Source organism: Ursus maritimus, unplaced genomic scaffold (assembly GCF_017311325.1).
Source record: "Ursus maritimus isolate PB19 unplaced genomic scaffold, ASM1731132v1 scaffold_11, whole genome shotgun sequence".
NCBI classification, from domain to species: Eukaryota; Metazoa; Chordata; class Mammalia; order Carnivora; family Ursidae; genus Ursus; species Ursus maritimus.
The window spans coordinates 59,231,725-59,257,459 of NW_024423453.1; the positions used below are offsets into that span (position 1 = coordinate 59,231,725).

The window sequence follows — 25,735 nt, forward strand, 5'->3', positions numbered from 1 at the left end:
TTATTCCCATGGTTAAGAGTCTGTGGTGTTAACCAGTCACTTACACTCGAAAGTTATTAACCTGGAATTCATAAACCTTCTTGGTTTGGCCTTCCGAGAACATCTATAATTCCCTTGAATCTTTATGCAGAATTTTGGATGGATGTGCATTTATTCAGAGAAAAACTGTAGATTTTATCATTCTCCATGACCGAGCAAAGAGTAAGAATTGAAAGCTCCAAATCAAATTCATGCTCCATGATATAGTTTGCAAGACCCTCGACACGCTGACCAACTTCTCCAGCCTCACCCCCCATAGCACTTTGCCTTGTACTTCATTGTCCAGCTTTCACCAAATGCTTGTATTTATGCACACCAGTACACTTCCCACACACCACACTCTCCAAATTCCTCTTGAAACACATCATGCTATTCCCCCCTATATGCTTTTGTTCTTCCCTCTTCTGGATCACCCCTACTCATCCCACTGCAACACCCAGGTAACGTGGGTAACCCTCTGAAAACACCATAAAGTGCTGTACACATCTCATCCATTTCTCACACCACAGTGTGTTGCTTCTGATCTGCCCCATTAACCCTGAGCTCTACAGGGACAGAAAGGCTACTACTCATTCTTGCATCCCATATTCAGTACCTTGAACTTAGGTTCTCAGTAATTGTTTGTGGCATTGAACTGCAAATGAGTAGACAATTTCAGCATCCTCCTTGGTCATCTGTTAGGTAGCTGGTTTAAACAACAAACAAACAAACAAACAAAACCCCTAGCAAATCAGTATCTGTTGAGGACTAAATGTGTCTCCACAAAATTCATATGTTGAAAGCCTAACTCCCTTTGTGATGGTTTTAGGAAGTGGGGCCTTTAGGATGTAATTAGGTCATGAGGGCAGAACCCTCATGAATGGGATTAGTGTTCTTATTTCTTAAAAAGTCCCTAGAGAACTCTCCAGCCTTCTCTCTGCTGTGTGAGGATGTGAGAAGTAGGCAGTTTGCAACCAGAAAGAGAGTCCTCACTAGAACGCGACCATGCTGGCACACTGATAGGCTGCCCTGCTTCTGGCACCACGGGAAATAATCTTCTGTTGTTTGTAAGCCACCCAGTCTGTAGCACTTTGTGATAGCAACTTGCACTAAAACAACATCCTATAAAATTGATGTTACAAAAGCCAATATAGATAATCATCTTCGCCTCTGGAACAAAGGATTTGTCCAATCAGTCCAGTAGTTACCTAAGTCCACGATTCTGTCTTTATTTTTTCAGTGATCCAGGTAAGAGTGAAACATTAATGATTGTGGCAACCCAGAAAGTTTTCCATGCTTCCTTCTTCTGATAATAAGCCCTGCTGCATTGGCCATGGAGATGAGCTATATGCCACTTCATTCTATGCAAAAGACAGATACTGGGGCCAAGCAAAGCCCACCAAATTCCTTTCCTGGTATTGACAAAGGAACACCGTAAGAAAGAATCTTTCTATATCCTAGGATTGCTAGATAAAATACAGAACGCTTGGTTAAATTCAAAATTCAGATAAACAACAAATAATTTTTAGTGTAAGTATGTCCATATATTACATGCTTCATATTATTAAGTTTTCAGGTGGCTTGTTACATAGCAATAGATAACATGGCATGGAATTGATGCTAAGAATTAACTTCTAATGGGGCCCCTGGGTGGCTCAGTCAGTTAAGCATCTGACTCTTGACTTCTGCTCAGGTCATGATCTCAGGGTCATGAGATCAAGACCCCCTTCTTGCTCTGTGCCCAGTGGGGAGGCTGTTTGAGGATTTCTCTCCCTCTCCCTCTACCCCTTCCCCCACTCCTCTAAAAATGGATAAATTAATCTTTTTTAAAAAAGAATTTCTTGTTATTTTGAAAAATTATTAAGTTAGGAAATGAGAATAATTTTTTTAAAGATCAAGTCTAAAGAAAAAAAACAACTTGGAAGTTAGGAAAGAGAATATTTGTCAAGATCAAAGGACATTTCAAATTTGTTTAAGCAAGAAAGGGATCAAAGTGCCTCCACATGGCTTCTCTATGTGACTTGTGCTTCCTCCGAGACTGGTGACTTCAGCATGGGCTAAATGCCCACATGGTAGCTCAGAGCTCCAAGATCAAATGACTCCAATGAACACAATAAAAGTGAGGTGGTCTCTCTCAGACCACCTTGGACGTCACAGGGTGTCAATTCTGCCATCCTCCATAATCCTAACTAGATTCAAGAAAAGACACACAGACCCCACTTCTCAATGGGAAGAGGGTCCAAGAACCTGGGAACATGTCTGAAAACTGCCATAGAATGTGAGAGGAAGAGATTCAAACAGACACGGAGTACGGCGAGGATGTTCCTTTTCTCTCCTGCCATATACAGTTAGATGAAACTTCTTTGTTAGTAGGCTTGACCTAGGGGGGGAAATAAGATGATGCTTTTATCCAGATTTTGGATAAATGATAGTTACAGCCTTTTTGTTTAACACCTCTTCTCCTCAGTCCAGTTTGTTTTGCTCTGTTTTGTTTTTAAGGAATTAAGGTCATTAAGCAGGGGGTAAATGTATGTTAATTTATTAAAAGGTAAAGTGTTGATAAGAGGTATTAAAGATCCATGCCATTACAGCCAATTTTAGTTTCATATAAAATGCTAGGATATGAAAGAAAAATTGTTTTTGAGTTGCAGTCAGTGCCTAAGAGAAAAAGCACATTTTGCATTCCTTCCTGAAATGAAGGGGCAATGTTTTCATAAGAAGAAACTGTCAAATGTTTATTAAATCAATGAAGCATAAAACAAGCTTCCCTGCAGTTTCATCCATGCTTGGATTTTAATAACTAGCATTTATTCCTTGAATGAAAAGTTATATTTGTATCCAAAAAGAGAGGCTCCCCACTCTGCACTTGGGATTTTTAGCTGAGGAGTCTCTGTTACTGATGAAATAAGTGATTTGCTCTGCCATTTCAGATGATTATATGTTCCTTTTGATGTTGGTGTTGATGGGAGCGTAAGAGCCTGGATGAGGCAGGGGGAGCAACGAGCGGGATCATTCAATGGTGGAGGGCAGAGTACAAGGGAATAGGGAACCTGGCAGCCTAGAATGGAGATGTGATAAGGGACTTCAGGGACGTGCATTCATCAACACTGTGTGGGGATCTGAAGGCACGTCTGCACCAAAATATGGATTTTAGGAAGGGATGAAGGTCATGTTGGAAGACAAGGCAGAAAACAGGAGAGCTATGGTGTTATAAATGAATGTCATGTTAATCTGACAATATTATTAAATGTTATGAAATCTGATCTGTGTTTTATGTAAGAGAAGCAGAGAGCCTTTGCTGAGCCCAGCTGGGTTGCTGGATAGATGATACTGTAGCTGTGGAGCTGGCGAGGGGGCGGGGGTGACTGGGGTTTAAGCTAAAGAAAGAGAAAAGATGTCTTAGTCCATTTGGGCTGCTGCAACAAAAATACCGTAGACTGGCTGACGTGTAAACAAAAGAAATTTCTGTATCACAGCTCTGGAGACTGAAAGTCCAAGATCAGGCTGCCAGCATGGTGGGGTTTGGGTGAAGTCTGTGTTCCAGGTTGCAGACTGCAGATTTCTCACCAAGTCCTCACACGGTGGAAAGGGTGAGGGAGCTTTCTTGGACCTCTTTAATGGGAATGTGAATCCCATTCATGAAGATTCTGCTTCATGACCTAAGCACCTCCCACAGGTCCTACCTCCCAACACCATCCCCTTGCAGGTTTGGTTTCGACATATTAATTTTTGGAGGGACACATTCAGACCATAGCAGAAGAGTTTGGGAAACAAAGAGACGTGAAAGGCAATAAAGTCTCAAGGTGTTGGATTGGCATCAGTAACCCTTGTAGGGAGCAAGGTTAATTCCAGAAGCAGAAAGTGTCGTGTGGTCCAGAGACCTTGTGAAGCTCTGAGCATGAGTGGTGTGGCTTTGGAGCTCAAGGACAGGCACAAGGCTTAGGTCCTGGGGCAACCCTCCCCCAGGCAGCCTCACTTAGGGGAACCACCAGCAGAGCATGACCATGCCAGCAGAGCAGCCTCCTTGTGGATGGAGCTGGCGACAGGCACAATAGCAAAGTGACTTCATGTACTGAAGTAGAAAAGCACGGGCAGACTTGCTCCGAAGCACACAGTTGACATCCGCAGAGACTCCCAGAGAACTGGAAAAACCCGGTGGGCAGGCGACTAACTCCCTTCTGTCAGGCAGATGGGAAGACCACTATAATCTGGTTATTAATGTTAACATGACCTCATTTGTCCTTTCAGGCAGGGAAAGTTTGAGTTGTTTAGACCACATAAGGAGACGATTAATAACTGAAACGATCATCATGGTCATGATCCTGATATGTAATCTGTAGCCATGATTAAAACCTGTGACCATTTAGAAATTAGAAATGAATGGGGCATCTGGGTAGCTCAGTCAGTTAATCATCCGACTCTTGGTTTCAACTCAGGTAGTGATCTCAGAGTCATGAGATGGAGCCCCACACCGGGCTCTGTGCTCAGAGGGGAGTTTGCTAAGTAGTCTCTCCCTCTACCCCTCTCTCTACCCCTCCGCCTGCTCACACGCTCTCTCTCTCAAATAAATAAATAAATCTTAAAAAAAAAAGAAAAGAAATTCAAAATGAATGGATCCAGTGAGAATTGCAGGGTAAGTATACTGAGAACATAATTTTGGAGTATAAAAATCCAAAACTGTACCTTGAGCCAAGTCTCCAATCCCTCCAATCCTGTCTCTATCAAAAATTATTGTCATTACTAGCAGCTTGACATTGCTCAAAGAGAGAAATGAACAGGAAGTGACTTAAGATAATAAGCCATCGCATTTACACTTTATTTGTCCCCAGACGCCATTGAAGAGATTTCACTGGAGGAGACCAGATGTATTCTGCATCTGGAGGAGTAGAGTGTAGGTGGTCCTACTGTACTGTTTAGCACACACCTGTTTAAAGTCCAGGATGACCAGGACACGCGGCTGTACCCACACAGGTGAATCTTTCCACACACTCACTGCAGGAGTGAAGAACAGTATTTTGGATCAATCACTCTGTGGCCCATTCTTGGAGGTCTTCCATCTGCACATATGTAAGCACGATCGCACACACACACACACACACACACACACACACACACACATATACACACACACCATATTTAGCCACAGAAGAAAAGCTGAGGGACCCAGCCTCTTGGTCATGTAAGACTAAGACTAAAAAATATTTAGCCATTCTCTGATGCCCACTGAGACATTATTGATGTAGCCTTTTGACATCTGGAATTTTCATTTTCATCTCATGTTAGATCAGTGGCAACCAGTAAAAATACGGAAGCAGCAGTATTCCAAGCAGCTTCACGACTACCAGCTTCATTGGAACACCAAAGCAAGGCTATCACCTTCTTCTTAAGGCTGCATCCAGTTTAATGCCCTCTGTAATTTGTGCTAACATACACAAGATTTCCTCTTTCATCAATCTGTATTTTTCACAGGGCAGTCTACCGTTCTAAATATTAAAAAAGCAGCCAAAAGTATATTCAATTTTCTAAAACCATTTTAAACCATTACATTGTATTATATGTGTTCATGTTTGTGATGAAAGCAAAATTATAAGTTATGGTACAAACTGAGGGCTTCAGAGGGGAGGGGGTGGGGGAATGGGATAGGCTGGTGATGGGTAGTAAGGAGGGCACGTATTGCATGGTGCACTGGGTGTTATACGCAACTAGTGAATCATCGAACTTTACATAAAAAACCAGGGATGTACTGTATGGTGACTAACATAATATAATAAAAAAACATTGAAAAAATAAGTTATGGCACAATATAGAACAAAATTCATACTATGATTTATAATTTTATTTTCCTCTCATTTTATCCAAAAAGCTGAAAAAGTCATAATTCTGCCACCTGCTCTTGGATAACTAGTTGGCCCTTATTCCTTTTCTACTAACCCTTTTCTAAACATTAACATTTGCATTTGTAAATCTAGAAATATAGAAATCTTTTTTTTTTTTTTTTGAGCAAAGGCTTTGGCTTTCATTATGAGCAGCTCTAAAATCCAATTAGCGTTGTAACATACCCTAGGGTGCTAGCAGAGATAACTTTAAAAAATAATCCAAAAAATAAGCCTATGTTAGAACTTAGAAATTAGAAAACTAACCAAAATCCTGTCTCTATCAAAAATTATTGTCATTACCAGCAGCCTGGCAGAACTGCAAATATGTCCTCTTTAAGAGCTTGGAATTCAAAGTGAATCAGCTGTCTATGGGTGCATTTAACAAACTATCTCAGAACCTAGTGGCTTTAAACAGCAAACATGTTGTTGAGTCACAGTGCTGAAGTTCAGAATGTGAGACTAAGCTCCACTGAATCATTCTTCTGCTGGTCTCACCCAAGTTGGATGAACCACTTGTCTTGGTATGCCTGAGACTTCCCCAGTTTTAGCACTGAAACTCCAATATCCCAGAAACCCCTTAGTCTCAAGCAAAACAGAACAGTTGGCCACGCTGTGTCTGGGATTACTTATGTGGCAGGAGTCATCTGGTGGTTTACCTGGAGCTGGATGGTCTAAGATGGCCTCACTTACTTATCTAGTAGTTGGTGCTGTCAACTGGGCCATATGTCTTCAACAGGCTAGCCAGGCTTCTTCACATGGTAACAGGCTCCTTGAAGAAGTGGGAGAGAGGGCAAGCCGCCAGTGGGCAAAGCCTCCACTTGCACCATGTTTGTTGATGTTAGCTGAACTAAGTCACATAGCCAAGTAAATCAATGGTAGTGTACCACACAAGGACACGGATACAAGAAACTGTGATTCACTGGGAAACCATTATTGTTACAATCTAGCATAAAGTCAAATGTCACTTGATATTCACATTTAACAAATCTGAGATTCCCCATTTTGTTCGTTGTGTTATTTTTAGAGTCTATCTTCTACTTGGTAAGAAAAAGAACCCTTCGTTCCCAGGATACAGCCCAAATAACTATTGCCTCTCAGAAAGAAAAACCGAAAATCTCTGTTGCTAATTTTGCTGCTGCTGCTGCCACTTGTTCTTATTTTTTTTAAAAATTGGGGATGGGGGCCCTGGATGGTTCAGTTGGTTGAGCATCCAATTCTTGATCTTGACCCAGGTCATGATCTCAGAGTCCTGAGATCAAGCCCCATGTCAGGCTCTGTGCTTAGTGAGGAGTCTGCTGGAGATTCTTTCTCTCTCTCCCTCTGTTCCTCCCCTACTCACACACGTGCTCTCTTTCTCTAAAATAAATAAATAAATATTAAAAAATATATATACATAATTGTATACTTTTTATTATATATATATTTTTATTTTATATATATATAGTTTTTTTTTTAAGTCCAGCAGTCTAGTTCAGCCTAATGGAAGAAGTAAGAAAGAGCACGATGAGATATAGACCCAGTCACTGGTCCAGTAGGACTTCCTCAGACCGCAGAGTGCAGAGAGAAAACCTCAGCTTAGCTCGGCTGGCTCTAAGCACGGGCCTGGGTGCTAAGTGTTACCCTTCTTTACTTACACAGTTCTTTCACCTTGCACATATCAAAACCATTTCTCCCATTATACATACATAGTCCCAAGGTGCATGAGTTAGGAGAAAGCATAGCTTTCTATGACTGGCATCAAATTTTCCCTGCATTTCTGCATCTTGCTCTTCCAGACAGGACTTCTTTCTCCCAGCCCAGAACCTACTTCATTTTTTGCCCCTAGAGTGACCACCTCCTTGCATAACAGAAAGGTAACATTCCTCCCTCATCCTTAAGGCCCTCGTTACACACAAAAAAAGTAAGGAAATTATACCCCAAAAGTAATTTTTTAAAGACAAATTATACAAATGAATTTATCAGTAGTGATTCAACCAGTCTTTTCAAAATTCTAATTAAGTAATGAATTAATACTTGAAAGAACAAAACTGTTAGAAAAAATATTATGTTTTAATCTGTAATATCGTTTTATTCAACAATTGAATTCTAGCTGAAAATAATTATATTTTAGCTGTAATTGTTCTGTAAATGTTGAGTCATGGGCCAACTAAAAATTTCTAGTTACATAATTGAAAATTATGTGGTTCATCTCTGCGTTGATTGACTTGGCTTGATTGCGTCCTGAGGGAAATTGTGCCATTTCATTTTCTGATCAAATTCACATTGCAGCCCACATGTCCTGAATTCTCACTGCAGCCACTAAAATGAATGGAAATTGAGAGCCAATTTATTTTCTGAGGCCAAATTGAAGAATTCCTTTAGACTTCTGGACGTAAGTTTTTAATTGTTAGTAAATTTTAAAAATAAATTTTTACGTTTATAATTCAATGCGATGGGTTTTTATTATCAGACCCCCCAAAAGGGACATGAGATGCACTAAAATTCGAAATAACAAAATGCAAGAAAGTAGGCAAAAATTTATGGAAGAAGTTTATTAAAACTCCACCATATTTTTCACATATGGGGAAAAGAGTCAACATGTGAAATGGAGAACAATAGGGGGATGGGCAACGCCTCCGAATGCAGTGGGAATCACAGGGTAAGGCACAAAGCATTAAGAACTTCATCCTGGTTTAGCAAAAACAACCAACTGGACACTTTGAAAAAATGCATTTGCAAATGAAAACACGATTTTTTTCATGAGTGCCAAATAAAGAATGGTTCTAGTATACTTTTATATTATAGCTCCATAAATTTAAAGTCAGCAAATTTTGGAACACAAAAATTGATGTAGAACAGTAAACTAGTCTACCGTAGGTAAAAAGGAATCATATTTATTACCTGATTCAGTGGCCTTAGCAGGAAACAGAAGACTGATTTCCATTAAGCATTCAAAAGTTATATTTTTGTAACCTGAAGAATAAAGAATATTCAATAGGAATATGTTGCTTCATGCTTATGTAAATTTTAAAAGGTGTCCCAAGGATGACGGGTATTTGTTAATAGCAAAACTTAAGACCTGATTTGTGATATTCTGAGTAATACCCATAAAGTACATTAAGATGCTAAAAGTTAAATGGACAAAGAACCACATTAGAACATGTCTACAGTATCTAAACATTCCAGGGGAACAAAACCGGTAAGAATATTTTGGAAGAAATCAAGGAATGTGAAGATAAACAAATGAGAGATTGTGAGAAATAGGACCAGTGAGGAGAGTTTCAAGTGTTTAGCATTATATTTAAAATAGAAAACAAAGGGGCGCCTGGGTGGCTCAGCTCGTTAAGAGCCTGCCTTCTGCTCAGATCATGATCCCAGGGTCGTGGGATCCAGCCGTCATTGGGCTCCCTGCTCAGCAGGGAGCCTGCGTCTCCCTCTCCCTCTAACTGCCACTCCCTCTGCTTCTGCTCTTTCTCGCTCTCTCTGTCAAGTAAATAAATAACATCGTAAAATAAAATAAAATGGAAAACAGAGTATAAGAACATGCTGAAAATAATGAACTTCCCTTCCTCATTTCCTCTGAGGAGAAAATAATGTGACACATTAAAATCTTTATCTTTAAAATGTGAGGAACACAGTCAACTTTCTTCTCTTGACCTCAGTGCAACATTGCACATAGTTAACTCATATTCGTGTGGTGGGTATGAATTTTCTTCCACAAACTCAGTTGAGCATAATAGATCACGATGTTACATTTTCTTCAGAACCATGTAACTCCCACTCAGTCTCCTTCACAAAACTAGTAGGAGATTCATTCTCTCTTCTCGTGGAAGTTCCCCTGTTTTCAGGGAGGGCAATGGTACTAGAATCTTATTCAAGTCAAATTATCAGAGTAGTCCTTCTGATCGTAATTGTCAGTTTACAGGGTTGCCACCAAGACCCCTGCTGCCCAAGCCACTTGGTTCCTTCAAATCAGCAGTTCTTTTCATTTAATGCAAAATAAAGTTTGTCAAGGCTGAGTCCTGGTCCGTGGGCTATAGCTTCCCTTTGTGCTCCACACAGGAGACCTTGCCATCTCCTAGGACACTCACCATGTAGCAGGGTGCCTCTGTCACCCCAGGACCTGACAGCTTCTGGCTCTTTGTTTTCTCTCTGGGACATCTTGCATGATCTCTTCAGGCTGCTTAGACTCCCTTAAAAATAGAAGAAGCTCTTATCTTTTAACAGCTTCATCTTTCCAAGCCACAAAAATCACTGAGGCTGCTGTCCTGGCTTGCTCTGTGTCTGAAATGAGAAGGTTTGTGGTGATTAAAGGGGAAGAACAAATACTGATTTATTTATCAATAAGTTCTTGTGTTACACTGACACTGCCTATACATGCTGCCGGTGGGAGTTTTTAGCACCCACTCTGTGTGGGTCCTACACTAGGTACTCTGCATACATCCTCCCCTCACACTCTGGCTTCAGCAGGACTGGCCTTCTTCCATTTCTTGTTACTACACTCCTTTCTACCACAGGGCCTTTGTACACCATTTTCCTTAGTGTCAAATCCATCCTTTAGTGCCCCCCTTTCTTTCCATTTCTTTTTTTAAATCATTTACCCTGTGGAACTTTTCAACAATTCCTCTCCAAATATTGTCACATGACATGTCCCTAGCACGTTTTATCTGTAGACTAGCCTATACTAATATTTTATGATAGATCTGTAATTTCTCAGTAGGATTGCTATTCTTCTCTAACTCCTATTTTATCAGTCCCTAAATCATTGGGCTTGGACTGGAATGGAATGTGAGCTAAAGCTTCTGGTTAAGACACAGCTTAATGGAACTTTTAACTTCCAGGAGTGAAAAAGTAAATAAATGTGTACACTTTTACTCATTATAGCAAACCAGGATATATAATTCCAGAAATTTATCCTAAGATATATTTACACGCATGTGTCAACGATGTATGTACAAAGTTACTCATTGTAGAAATTTTGAAAGAGCAAAATTTTGAAAATAACCTAAATGTTCACCAAATTATATATATATATATATATATATATATATATATATAAATGCACAATGTAGTGATGGGCAGATGCTTAAAAAATAGAATAAGGATGGCATGATCATTAAAAAATACTAGTTAGTTTTTAATAATTAGGTTAATTTTTAAAATTAAGAAAAGAACACTGTATGTAGCATACAATCATTTGTAAAGAAAATGGAGAAAAAAAACAGATATAGCTGTTTCTCCTTAGATAAGCATAAAATACCTCTGAAAGGGCATCCAAGAAATAACAGGGGTTGTTCGTGATGAGAAAAATAAAGTGACAATGGATAGATGTAGGAGCAAGAATGTTTATAAAAAATATTTTTTAATGTTTTAAAATAAAAATTAATGGATAGATCTTCAGACTTCCACAGCTAGACAAGATGGAGTAGTATGGGCTAGAATTACTCACCCACCTGAAAAGATGTAAAATATATGAAACAGTAATTTTCAAGACACTCAATGTCCAGCAATGAAGTACGATGATCCTTGAGAGATGGGAAACAATAAAGTGAATCCTACCATCACCCCTGCTTCTTGACTTGAGAGTTTCTGGGTTGTGGTATGAGGAAGGGGAACCCAGGTGGGGCTCAGTGTGAGTTGATATGGAGCTGAGAATTTGGGGAAAATGAGGCAGCTAGAATATCGAGGCAGGACACCATGAGAAGAGAGCTACAGATCTGTACCTCTTGAGTATTCAGCAAAGTAATGGTAGGAGCATGTGTGTCAAGTAATGACCCAAGACTGGGGAAAATAAACAAACATTCAAAAGAATTAGAAATAACAGTACCCAGAATAAACAAAAGTCTGGTAATAGTGTCTCTTCCCACCAGCTAAACTGACCAACCTGGTGATTTGTACGACATTCAGTAGAGCACACAAAAGGTCTATATTAAGAGTAGTGAATGATTCACCCCAGATTATGCACTACTCCAGTCCTGCCTAATAAATTGTAAGAAAAAATCCCAACAAAGTCACAAACTATTTCCAGAACAAAATATTTAAAAGAATACCAAAATATCCAGCACCCCAAAATGTAAAAGTTCTAGAACCTGATGAAAAAAAATTACCAGGCATGCAAAGAAGTACCTGTATATGGCCCATAATAAGTAGATAATTCAGTCAATGGAAACTAAGACCTAAGAGTCAACAGATAAGACTTTCAGACATTATAACAGTGTTCTCCATGCTCAGAAAGTTAAGCAGAAGGATGCCTGGATGGCTCAGTCGGTTAAGTATCTGCCTTTGGCTCAGGTCATGATCCCAGGGTCCTGGGATTGAGCTCTGAATTGGTCTCCTTACTCAGTGGGGAGTCTGCTTCTCCATCTCCCTCTGCCTGACACTCTCCCTGCTTGTGCATGCTCTCTCTCTCTCTGTCAAATAAATAAAATCTTAAAAAAAAAAAAAAAGAAGAAGAAAGTTAAACAGAGACATGTAAGATATAAAAAGAGCAGGGGCGCCTGGGTAGCGCAGTCGTTAGGCGTCTGGCCTTCGGCTCAGGGCGTGATCCCGGCGTTCCGGGATCGAGCTCCACATCAGGCTCCTCCGCTGAGAGCCTGCTTCTTCCTCTCCCACTCCCCCTGCCTGTGTTCCCTCTCTCGCTGGCTGTCTCTCTATCACAGAAATAAATAAAATCTTTAAAAATAAATAAATAAAAATAAAAATAGCAAAAAAAAGTCATAAAGGTGAAAAAAGTGTAAGATTAAAACTGTTTTAGATGGGATTATCAGCAGATTAGAAATTATAAAAAAAAGATTAGTAAACTGGAAGATACAGCATCCAAAATTAAACACAAAAAGAGAAGTTATGGAAATGATCAAAGTGTATAATTGGAACCTCTGAAAAATATGAACAAAAGGTAGGAACAAAAAGAATACTGGAAGAGGGGCTCCTAGGTGGCTCAGTGGGTTAAGCGTCTGCCTTCAGCTCAGATCATGGTCCTAGGGACCTGGGATTGAGCCCTGCATCAGGCTCCCTGCTCGGTGGGGAGCCTGCTTCTCCCTCTCCCTCTCCCTCTGCCTCCCCCTACTTGTGCTCTCTCTCTTTGTCAAACAAATAAATTATCTATTTTAAAAAAGAATACTGGAAGAAATAATGTCCAAGAATTGTCCAAATTTCATGAAAACTGTATATACAGATCCAAGAAACTCAAGTAATCCCAAGCACAAGTATACCAAGAAAACTATATAACATGTGTCACATCTTATATAATCGCTCAAATCCAATGACATAAAGAAGATCTTAAGAAGCAAGAGTGGGGGAGAAAACTCAGTATGTACAGAAAAGCAAATATAGAAATAACACATTTTTTACGGAAAACAATGCCAATGAAAGAGTAAGCAACATCTTCAGAAGATGGAAAGAAAAAAGCTGTTAACCTAGTATTCTGTAGCCAACAAAAGTGTCTTTAAAAATGTAGATGACAAGATGACCACATCTTTAAAAATGTAGAGAAATATAAAAGATCAAACTCCCCCAACCAGAAATGTTAAAGGAAGTACTTTAGGCAGAAAGATGGAAGGGTGGAAACCTGGGTCTATAAAAAAGAATTAAGGAAACAAAAATGGTGTTCATAATATAATTTCATCTATATGAAATTTTATTTTTAAATCTTTTTAAAGGATAATTGACTGATTAAACAAAAATAATAACAATATAATGTGGGATTTATAACACATGGAACCATAAAGTGTATGACAACAAAGTACAAAGGTTGGGGGGAAAGAAATGAAAGCATTCTATCAAAAAGTTTTTATAATATATGTGCAGTAGTACAATATACCGGAAGGTAAACTGTGATCAACAATAAACATGTATGATATAAATCCTAAAACAACCATTTAAATAAAAAGCAAGAAGTCTTTGTTAAGTCAAAAAGGACACTAAATGGAATCATGAAAAATATTCAATGAATGAAAAGATGGAAAAGGAAATAATAAACAGGACAAATAGGGGGGCGCCTGGGTGGCTCAGTTGGTTAAGCGTCTCCCTTCGGCTCAGGTCGTGATTTCATGGTCCTGGGATCGAGCTTCGCATCAGGCCCCCTGCTCAGTGGGGAGTCTGCTTCTCCCTCTCCCCTTGTCCCTCCCACCTCATGCTCTCTCTCTCTCAAATAAATAAATAAAATCTTTTTAAAAAAATAAAGAAATGGGACAAATAAAAAAGAGATGATTGATCAACCACATGAATAATCATATTTAAAGTAAGTGATCGAAATAATCCAATTAAAAGGCAGAGATTAGAAAATAGCAAGGTGCAAGTATATGCTGCCAACAAGAAAACTACTTTAAAGACACAAATAGTTTTTAAAATAAAGCAAAAAGATGTAAAAGTTATATATTAGTGTTTAAATAGTACAAATCCGAAGAAAGCTGAGGCGGTAAAACAAAGAATATTACCAGAGATGATAAAAGTCACTTCATAACAGGAATCAGGTTAATTCATCAAGAGCACATAAAAATCCTAGACATTTATGCACTTAGCAGAGCTACAAAATACATGAAGTGAAAACTGATAGAACAGCACACAGAAATAAACAATTTCAGAATTACGGTCATAGATTACAATATCCCTCTCTCGAATTAATAGAACAAGGAAACAGAAAATCAATAAGAATATAGAGGACTTGAATACCACTATCAACCAACTTTACCTAATAAATATTTATAGACCACTCCACTCCACAGCAACAGAATACACATTTTTGTCAAATGTGCATGGAACATTTACCAAGATAGGCCAGATTCTGAGCCATTAAAAAGTCATACTAAATTTGAAAGGATTCAAGTCTGACGAAGTATATTATCTGAACACAATGGAATTAAATTAGAATCAATAACCAAAAAAAATCTCTAAAAAATCCCTAAGTAGGGGTGCCTGTGTGGCTCAGTCAGTTAAGCATCTGCCTTCAGCTCAGTCATGATCTGAGGGTCCTGAGATCAAGCCCCACATCTGGCTCCCTGCTCAGTGGAGAGCCTGCTTCTCCCTCTCCCTCTGCTGCTCCTCTTCCTTGTGCTCTCTCTGTCAAATAAATACATAAAATCTTAAAAAAAAAAAAAGCTTTAAAAAATAAATAAAAATAATTTAAAAATCCCTAAATATTTGGAAACTAAATTAGACATGTCTATACATTTAATGGATTAAAGAAAGAAAACAAAACGGAAGTTAGGAAGTATTTGGACCGTGATGAAAATGAGAGCACTGCATATCATTTTTTTTGTGGAATTCTGCTTAGAGAAGATTTATAGTACTAAAATCCTATATTAGAAAAAAAGAAAACTCTCAAATCAATGATCTTAGCTTTTACCTTAAGTAATGAGAAAAAGAAGAGCTAATTAAACACAAAGTACGTAGAAGATTGAAACAATAAAAACTAAAGAGAAATCAATGAACTATAAGTGAAAAGAACAGAGAAAAATCAATGAAACCAAAAGCTAGTTCTTTCAGCAGATCAATAAAATTGGGAAACCTCTAGTCGGATTGACAAGGAAAATGAGAGAAGTGACACAAATATGCTCAACGTCATTAATCGTCATAGTAAAGCAAAATAAAACCACTCGGAGATGCCGTTATATCCCTCTCATAATGACTCAAAAGACTGCCTGTATCAAGTATTGGTGAGAACGTGTAGCTGCTGGAACTCAAACACTACTGTTGGGAACATAAAACGGCACAACCGCTTTGGGAAAGAGTTTGACCGTTTCTTTGAAAGGTAAGCGTATTCTCGCCATATGATCGAGTCATTCCACTCCTGGGCTTTTCCTCGAGAGAGAAATGAAAGCATATGTCCACACAAAGACGAGGAACCTAAATTCATAGCAGCTTTGTTTGTAACAGCTCAACACGGGACACAACCCAAATGTCCATCAGCAAGTGAGTGGATAATCAAACTGCTGTATGATCATTCAAATGGAATACTACTCAGCAAGCAAAAAGGGTGAGCTATTAATACATGCTAAACATAGATGAAACTAAAAATAATTGTACTGAATTAAAGAAGCCAGACCTGGAAAAAGAAAACAAATTATATGATTACATTTATATAAAATTCTGGAAACTACAAGCTAATATACAGTAACAGATGGCAGATTAGTGGTTGCCTAGACAAAGGGAATGAGGTCAGAAGAGAGGGATTATGAGAAAATTTGGGGGGATGGCAAATATGTTCATAGTCTTGAATATGGTGATGCCTGCACATGGGTATACATACATAAGTCAAGACTCACCAAATTGTATACTTAAAATACATGCAATCCCTTGTATGTTAACTGTTTTAAGTTGTTTAAAAGATTAATGGACATCAAAAACTAAGGATGTACTGTATGGTGACTAACATAACATAATAAAAAATTATTATTAAAAAAAGATTAGTGGACAAACATGAGTAAATACGTACATAAATGAAAAGTTGGTTTCTTACCAGTCATTCACACTAACCAAGACAGGAAACATTAATTTATGTGGAGCTTGGTAAAAACATCAATGAAGACAAAAAGGATCCATTTGAATTCATTTTATTATGTTCCACATTAACCTAGAATACACTACATGGTTTGTTTCATAAACTCATTAAGAAAATAAGATACTGTGTTTCCAACAAATTATATGCAATACATACATGCAAACAAAAAATCAATATAGGTCTTTCTTTTGCTGCTATCTGTAATTCTAGATTTATCATAATTCTAGTTTTGAGATTTATTCTGCACAGCATAAATTTTTTTTAAAAGATTTTATTTATTTATTTAACAGAGACAGCCAGCGAGAGAGGGAACACAAGCAGGGGGAGTGGGAGAGGAAGAAGCAGGCTCCCAACAGAGTAGCCTGATGTGGGGCTCGATCCCATAATGCCAGGATCACGCCCTGAGCTGAAGGCAGACGCTTAAAGACTGCGCCACCCAGGCGCCCCATGCACAGCATAAATTTTGATGCAGTTTGGCCTCAGATTTTCCATGATCAAATGAGAGTACATTTGTATGACTTAAGATCTTTCCATTTGTGGTTCAGTTTGAACAGGATTGAGAAGCTCTGATCACTTACTCTCAAGCCCTGAGGACACAGAGGTTATACTGTGGTAGTGCGTTCATGAGGGAGCTGCACCCAGTACATGTTACAGTCCTAATTTGTTCCAGCTACAGTTGTAATTCTGCTCTGAAATTCAGTGCGTGGAAAGTGGAAAAAGATTAGGCTGCTGGAGAAGGGGATAAAGTAGGTTACATCTGATTCTAGAGTTTTTATTTCAAACAAAATAAAAAAATGCATGAGATTCTTCAGGTTATTTTTTTAAATCCTGCTCACTTTCCTAGGTGGAATAATTATCCCCTTTCCTGCCTTGTAATCTTTCCAACTACACGGAGTCCTACGCGTTAAAAAATACTCTTCAACTGAAGTAATTAGGCCAAATACCATTTTAACATACAAAGTCTTTGAAATATATAGCACACAAAGAAATTCAGGTTTATGTTGTTCAAGTGCCTCATAAAACATTACCAAGAGCCAGTCTTCAGTTGGTCTATAAACTGGCGTGTCTAATATGCTTACAGATATTTGAAAATGTGTATCTTCAAGACTTAAACGCCTTGTACTCTTATTTATAAATATCCTTTGTCTCAAAAAATTTTCAAAATGATCACAAAACTATATTGGAAATGTGTGTGTTTGTAGATTTCTTTGTCTGCGTAAGGGCATTTTCTAATTGTTTTATATCTACATTTAGGTATTCATCTCTCTTTAACCCCCAAACACTGAAACAGAAACAATGTTGTGGTAAAGAGGGGGGGACTTTGAAACCAGAGGACCTGGTCCAGCCCCAGGACCACCACTAGCTCCAGCCTACTGGTCCTTACCTCTCTCTGCCTGTTTCTTCAAACAGTACATAGGAATGGTATTCACAGGGTTGTAGTGAGGATGAATCAAAAGAATTGAGTAAAACTTTTAGCCAAGAGCCCAGCACATATTGAGTATTCAAAAAAATTAGAGCTACCTTTAAACTATAAAAATTCTAGGACAGGGCCCAGTGATTATAAATTATCTCATTACATAGCAATGGAACTACAGTGTGTCCTGACAGGAATGGAATGCTTGAAAATGATTTGACCAAAAGGAAGATTTCGTAGAAAGGCAGAGAAAGCCTAAAAAGAATAATATAATTACAATGAGAAGGCCTAGTTTAAAGCCCACCTTTGGCGTTGTAATTTAAATAACCAATTCTGGTTGGTTATTTTATTCGATTGATCATCTCATAGTCTGTAACGTGGACATGACCTGTCAGTGGGAAAGTCTTGGTGAATCTGTACTGAGAGATGAAATCAAAGATATTGTCTATAAGAGTGTTCTCTTTTTTTTTTTTTAAAGATTTTATTTATTTATTTGACAGAGATAGAGACAGCCAGCGAGAGAGGGAACACAAGCAGGGGGAGTGGGAGAGGAAGAAACAGGCTCATAGCGGAGGAGCCTGATGTGGGGCTCGATCCCAGAACGCCGGGATCACGCCGTGAGCCAAAGGCAGACGCTTAACCGCTGTGCCACCCAGGCGCCCCTATAAGAGTGTTTTCTATACTTTCATTTGACTGATAGCACAAGATTCCTTTCACGTAAGAAGAAGTCATAAAATTGAGTGATATCTCTCAAGATATCAGTCGTTCACAGTCACGTATTTCTCTCTAATGATAAACATATGGAGCAAATGGGGCTCTACAGGGCATTAATTGCACCAGAAACTGAAGTGTGAAGTGAAAAGCTCATGAGGATTGCAAGAGCAGCTAGAGACCCAATGAAAACCTATATCCACTTACAGAAAACCGGTGCTGAAAAGCGTCCTACAGTTGACCACTGAAACATACACTGAAGTTTGCTTTTATTTTCTTCCAAGCAGATGTTCATAGTCCTGTATTTTGTCCCTTTCACAGGTCTCCTGTTATGGCTGGAGGTCTCTTCGCTGTGGATCGAAAATGGTTTTGGGAGTTGGGTGGCTATGATCCAGGTTTAGAAATCTGGGGAGGAGAACAATACGAAATCTCTTTTAAGGTAAGTTACCAAGACCCTCTTCACACAATGTATATATAATTTTGAAGAGTCCCATAGAATTGTCATCATTCTGTTTCGTGACAGATGTGTTGTAAGATGATGGCAAAGATAGACATGTTACCTTTCCAAGTCCGTTTTTGGATGAGAAAAGCTGCTTCCTTCTGATGTTTCGGGGACATGTAGCCATGCCACAAAAGAAATGCGTGAAAGGAATAATTCAAAACCTCATTTGCAGGCAGAAAACTTGGTGTGCCAACAGACCTGGGGTTCCACTGACAAAGCTTTTCTTCCACAGCGCTTACAACATACAGAGAAAAGAATTAAGACAAAAGAAATTGGGCTACTAGAGTTTCTGCCCTTTGTATTTATTTTTGAAATAATGTTCATATTTTTATCATAACCAGTTATTCCAAAATTTCAGTAACGGAAGAGTAATTTAAAGTATGAATAACAAATTCAGGCTATTTTTCATATGATTCCATAATATGTGAATTTTTTACTTTTTCTCTGAAATGGCCCAGGTCTCTACTTCTTTGGTCATAAATACTCAGCAAAATTATATACTTTATTATATATATTTATTATATATATATACTTTATTATACACACATATGATAGAATTCAAATTTTAGGGTTTATGAATGAAAGGAATTCACCACAACATGTGAAGACCCGACAAGCAAAGAAAAATAAACTGTGTGAAAGGTGGTACTGCGAGCCTCCAAGATGGGTATTTTTTTTTAAAAAGTCTCATAAAGGAAAAGAAATTCATTCTCTTTTTTTCTTTATCATTGTCATTATTTATACAGAAGGTAGATTGATTTTGTAAGGTTTATCATACAGAAATCTCTTACTAAATAAATCATTTTTTCCTAATTACTTCCATTATAAAATCAAACCAATTCTTGCTGAAGAAAAAGAAAAAGTATCCCGAATACGGTAAAATCAAACTTAAGAATCCAGCTAAACTCTTTGAATTTACGCATAGAAAGAAAATGATAAAACTGATCTTCATAAAACTGTAACCTCTATATTCAATATATTGACAAAAATGTTATGTTGTCCTCACAGTGTCAAAAAATAAATATCTTTAAGGAGAAACTCAGGAGGCATGATGGCAGGTTTCAGGCCATCTAGAAGTTTCCATCTCACTCTGCTGGCAGTAGTCCTTGAAATACCGTTTAGTAAATTCGTGCTTTTTTCACCATCATTCAAACACATCTAATGTCACATCTGCTTTTTTTTTTAAAGATTTTATTTATTTATGTGACAGGGAGAGAGAGAGAGCGCGAGAGCACAAGCAGGGGGAGCAGCAGGCAGAGGGAGGGGGAGAAGCAGGCTCCCCGCTGAGCAGGGAGCCGACTTGGGACTCCATGCCAGGACCCCAGGATCATGACCCAAGCCAAAGGCAGATGCTTAACCGTCTGAGCCACCCAGGAGCTGTCTAAAGTACTCTTTAAAAGCCTTTTTGTGGATATGTGGTTTTAAATCCTTAAATTTACCAATTTCGTTTGTTTCTCTGTGATAGTGATAGTTTCACGCTTACCACAATGTATATGACAGAAGGTAGCTTAATAGTGACGATGACAAAACTACATTCACTAACTGGTATGAGCCAGACGCTGAACTAAATGCTTTATACACATTATCCAATTTAAAGTCAGCACTCTAAGACGTAGGTGTTATTCCATTTTACAAATGAAGAAACTGAGACTGACCGTTTTAAAGATTCTACATTAAACATTGTTTTAAACATTCAAGATTATGTAAATTACCTAGTGCTGCTTTGGGATTAAAATGCTCCATTTCTGCTTAACTACAGAGAATACAGAACCAGTACTAGAGTTCATTGTGAACCCTTTGATCTCGATGTAATTTTTCCTCTCATTGAAAAGGCGAGTATCTTCCTTACAGCCAATAGCATGACGGCAAACTTACTGCTGACCCGGGCAAGTTAACACTGATGATCAGACATGGCTCAAGGCTAGGTGCGAAGTTTGCAATAATCCGGATCTTCAACTGCAGAAACAACATTACGTTTGACCCCAGCATTAAGGGGAAAAAAGGCATTGCTGTATCTGCAATATCTTCATAATTCAAGAAGTACTTTTTATTCTTCACTGCTCAAGATTTCTTTTCCTTAAATACTGTTAGTTCAGATTCTTTAAGTTTACAATGTTTTAAAGAACCTATTTATTAAGCAGGAAATACCTGGCTTTGAATAATGAGCTGGATGATGGATAAAATTTCTACCGAAAGTCTAGAGGACTTGCCCAACATACATTTGCATTCTAAATCACAAAAGCATTTCTTAAGCAAACATAGACACGCATCTCTCATTTCGGTGTCACTTGTACCTATCACACCTCTTTTGGGTGACCTGAGATTTTATTACCCCATTGCCTATTTTTCAGTTATCTGTCATTCTGAAGGATATAATTGGAATACAGCCCTGTCGTCTTTGTCTAGAAACCATGGCAACAGCGCTGGAAGATCAGGACTAAATTGCCCCAGGTTGTTTGGTTGGAATGACAGACTCTTTGGCGACAGCTATTTCTTACAGGGTCCCATTTCAGACGTGTCCCTTCATTCTTCTTGCTATTGTGTGCTGACCTTGGGGTTCCTGTCCTCCCTATTAGTATTTGTAACATGAAGGGGACAAACTTAAACAGGCTTTGGTAGAATTTGCATTGAAGCAACAAGAATTTTCTCCGTGTGAAAAGGATCAAAAGAATTGTACACAACGAGTTCTGTGAAATGGTATTAAAAATAAAAGCAAAATCAAACATCTGCACCCTGGGACATATTCCATAAATTATGATTAATTTTGCAGGGCAAAGCACTGTAAGATATACACTGGCCGGCACTTGAGATTCGGGAAATATGTACGGATAACTAAGAGTTTACAAGTCGATTTCACATCGTAATATAGAAATTGTTTTAAGTGTTGAACTTACTAGCCCTGATTCAAAAGATTTCTACCTATGGTCATTATCAGGCATTGTTCCTTGCTATTTACTCTTTAATCAAAGAATCATTTTACCACAATTTATGACAAGGTTCCATTGCTAAATAAATTATTTCTAGAAAATTCTGCTTTACATTAAAGGCTTACTTTTTGGACATTTTTTGGTTAAGAGTGCTCCTCAATTTTCTTTCTGTGAAAATCTCTTTCCTTTTTCTAACATCTGATTAGATGAGTAGATTTCGTGCCATAACATAAAAGCCAACACAAGTGTAATTTTCAGGAGGCAGTTGAGGAAAAGAGCTCTCTAGAGAAATGATCTGTGTGCCCAGTCTTCAGTCTCTTTCAGTATGATTCTGAACTCCTGCATGGCCCAGAATTATCCAGCTGTCTTTCAAATGTTGCTAGGTTAGCCAGCTGCTAGGGAGGAGAAAACAGCATTCAGTCAGTCGTTCAACAAGCTTTTATTGAACATCTAATTTATTCCAGGCTTGTTCCATGTACTCAATTTGGAATTGCACCTGGAAACAAAGAGGAACCCAAAACAGACTGCACGGTGTGGTGTAAAAGAGATAACCCACACCCTTAAATGTTGTCTACCGTTTAACTTATTGAAATAATATTAAACCATTATGAGTCTCTGATTTTTCCGAGTGCCTTTTTACACTCATTCCCCGAAAATAAAAGGCCAAATGTTAGCATTTTCAAAAAATTCTGTCCTTCAATTACAGAAAACTCTTTCCAGAAAATAAAAATGAGCAATACACACTAATTAGGCACCCACAAGAAATTTAGGAGGAAGCCCAGGGACTCCATCCCATCACTTTCTCTGGCATGAGATATAAAGCTTAGACCCGGGTAGAAGAGCATTAAATTTGGTTTGGGCTGCCCTCTTTCACCCTTACGGGTGGACCATCAACATGGTCCCACGTTGACCCAGCATTTCTTGGGCCATCTGTAGTCAGGAAAGAGCCCTTGCTCACTAGCCTCAGCTGTGCAGAGACATGCCAGGTGAGATGACTGTGGCTACCCTATGTCCTAGAATGAATCTAACAAACCTGGGAGCCCCTAAGCCTACTTCAAAGCCACTCTTAAGGGGGTAACACACTGCACGATCACCTTTGTCCTGTGCTGCCATCCTTCCCACGTGTTGAGTTTAAGATTCAGACATTTGAGGATATTTTACATGTCATAACCTTTCAGCCCTTTTCAGTCATTAATTCATTCAACAGACATTTATGTATTAATTACAATTTGCCAACTCTGGGCTAAGCTCTTGAGATGCAAAGATAAATGTGAGAAGATTCTCACTTTGGTGGAGCTTACTTTCCAGTGGTAGCCTAGAGAATCAATTCACGGCAATTACTCATCGTTAGTATTGTTTAGAATATATTTTATTTCCATATCACAGTAATAATTCAGGAAATAAGCCTGTTCACTAGCCTCCCTTGCTATATTCTTTCTCCTCTTTCAACCTGTATCCACATTCATTTATTCCCCGAGTTGCTTTTTCTCCTCTCCTAAAAATTCAGTTCCTCCTAATTACCACACAAATCAAATGAATGTACTGAGCCATAAACCATGAGACTTTGCATCAATTATCTGCTTCACCTGAGTCTACACAGCAACCCCCAACTTAGTGTTTTCCTTTTCTTTCCAGAGATAGAAACTCATACTTCCATTTCTATTCCTATTTATTGCAGAGATGTTAACTAACCAGTCAGATTTATTCCTGAGAAATTTGTTTATTCTCTCTACAACTATTAATCAGAAACCTTCACTGTGAGTCTACGTACCATGCAAGCTAGACTCTGCAGAAAAAGGCCAAAAGGAAGCCTAGTAGAAGTCCTTGGATCGAGTACAACTGAGATGAGTATTTCATCCATTAAAAATAAACATCAATTAAAGCAGGAAAACACAAAAAAACTACATTAAAAATTCCCCCTAAAGTAATATATATAAATGTGCATTTATTCGCCACCCTTCTAACGCAAGAGAGGCCAAAGCTTTTCCTTCTGCATCCAGGTCCATAGATTGGAGTAAAAGTAGAGGTCCAAGAACCATACCCATACTGCATTTGCTGTGAGTTCCAGTCTGGTTTTCTTTCAGTGGAATGAGAACTTAAAGACATTTGGAAACTATCTTAATAGGGTAACAGAATCCTTTTAATTTCTTCATGATTTTGCCCAATCTTTAATCGTTTCTCCGTCCATACCTAATTTGACAACAAATTTTTTAAATAACGATTCAGTCCTTCCAAACTCCTCGAATTCGTTTTGGCACGAACAACAATTCTTTCTGTTTTCATAACATATTTCATCAGTTTAAGGGGTATTTAATTAAATTACATAATTACAATTTTTTTAAAACTAGCATAATCACATTCAAGGTAAGCATGTAACTCCACTACTGGGAGTGGTAGAGTCCAGGTGTATTCAGCGTAACCTATAGTCAGTGCAGGTCCGCTATAGTATGAACACTGTTCAATACATTTGCAGAAAGCACAGAGTGATGGTTAATACATTGAACTGATTGAACGGAGATTCAGTCCTTGCTGTCAGAAACTTTCAATCGAATAAGAGAGAAGCTCATGCAGCAGAGGCAGGAGTGTTGCTACCTCTGCACAGAGGTAACTTGCTCACTTACTCAGTTCAGGTCTGAGGTGAGGCTCTTCTTTCTGGTCTTCACCCCCACCCGGTGCCCCACTGCCCTGACCTGAGGATGGCTGCCCAAAGAGGTTGAATGGCCAGTGTCTTACAGTGCTGAGTTCTTGCCCTCTGCACCCTGCTCCTACAGACTAGTGCCCTCTCCTGTTTTCTCGATGTCACTTCCATTCCTTCCCTCAGACCCAGTCTTGCATAGTCTCTGTAAAGTGGGGGGAAAAAATCAGTCTTAAAATAAGCTTCTGGGGTTTCTTTGAATCTTTGTTTCTACTTTGGTGTGGCTAGGAAAGCAAATGCTCCTGGAGTAAAAAAAGAAAATGGAAAACACATTGAGCATAACAAGACGAGTACTTCAAGTTATAATCCTGGCACACACAAATAAATATATACATTTTAAAGTAACTACAGTATGCCTGAGGTTTCAGTAGACAGCATCCTGGGGGTTTTGGGTTTTTTTTTTTTTTTTTAATCCGTCTGTAACTTGTAAAATCTCTACATGGAGTTACCAGTGTTCCAAAGTTCTGGGCATTCTGTTCTTCCTGTGGTGATAGTAACTATTACTCAGTCCCTTAACAAGAAAAAGTAATGAGTTAGCACTTAAAGGTCACTGAATTTAATTTCTTATGCTATTCAACACTAACGTAATGTAAAAATATAACTTCTATTTCATAATTGCAAAAATAGGCCATTGCCTAGTTAATATCAAAGCAAGAATTAGAATTCAGGTTGACTCTCAAAACCATTAACCTAATTTTTCTTAGCTAGAAAAATAGAAGACTTTATGGCATTGGTTAAAAAAAAAAAGTGGTTACTGTCACTCTCTGAAACCACTTGAAAAAGGAAATGCTGTTTCTTCCTATCTGATTTTTATTAAATATGAGAGCTGACAACTCTTGTTATGATTTAATATAAAATTTAATTTTTTACTATGTTCAAAATGCAATGGTTATTCAATAAGAATTGAATATACACAATAGGGACTAATCATTGAGTATAAAACATTCAGTTCTTTACTCAAACAAGATAACAGCCATTAATTTGGAATTGTTACAGCTCAGTAAACCATACATTCTAGAGCTTAACCTCGTTACAGAGCTTCTCAAGCACACATGAATTTTATTTACTAGTATTTAAATAATCAAAATTAATAACCCCACAAAATTAGCTAAATT

General features: G+C 38.3%; 1 protein-coding gene across 1 annotated transcript in view; it reads left to right on the forward strand.

The window, feature by feature from the left end:
• The window catches only part of GALNTL6 (polypeptide N-acetylgalactosaminyltransferase like 6), a 1,129,500-nt gene that overhangs the window by 990,476 nt on the left and 113,289 nt on the right, over nt 1-25,735 (forward strand). Inside the window, exon 7 of the mRNA XM_008705050.2 lies at nt 18,818-18,935. Within this exon, the coding sequence (XP_008703272.1) occupies nt 18,818-18,935 (118 nt within the window). The remainder of the gene's footprint in view (nt 1-18,817; nt 18,936-25,735) is intronic.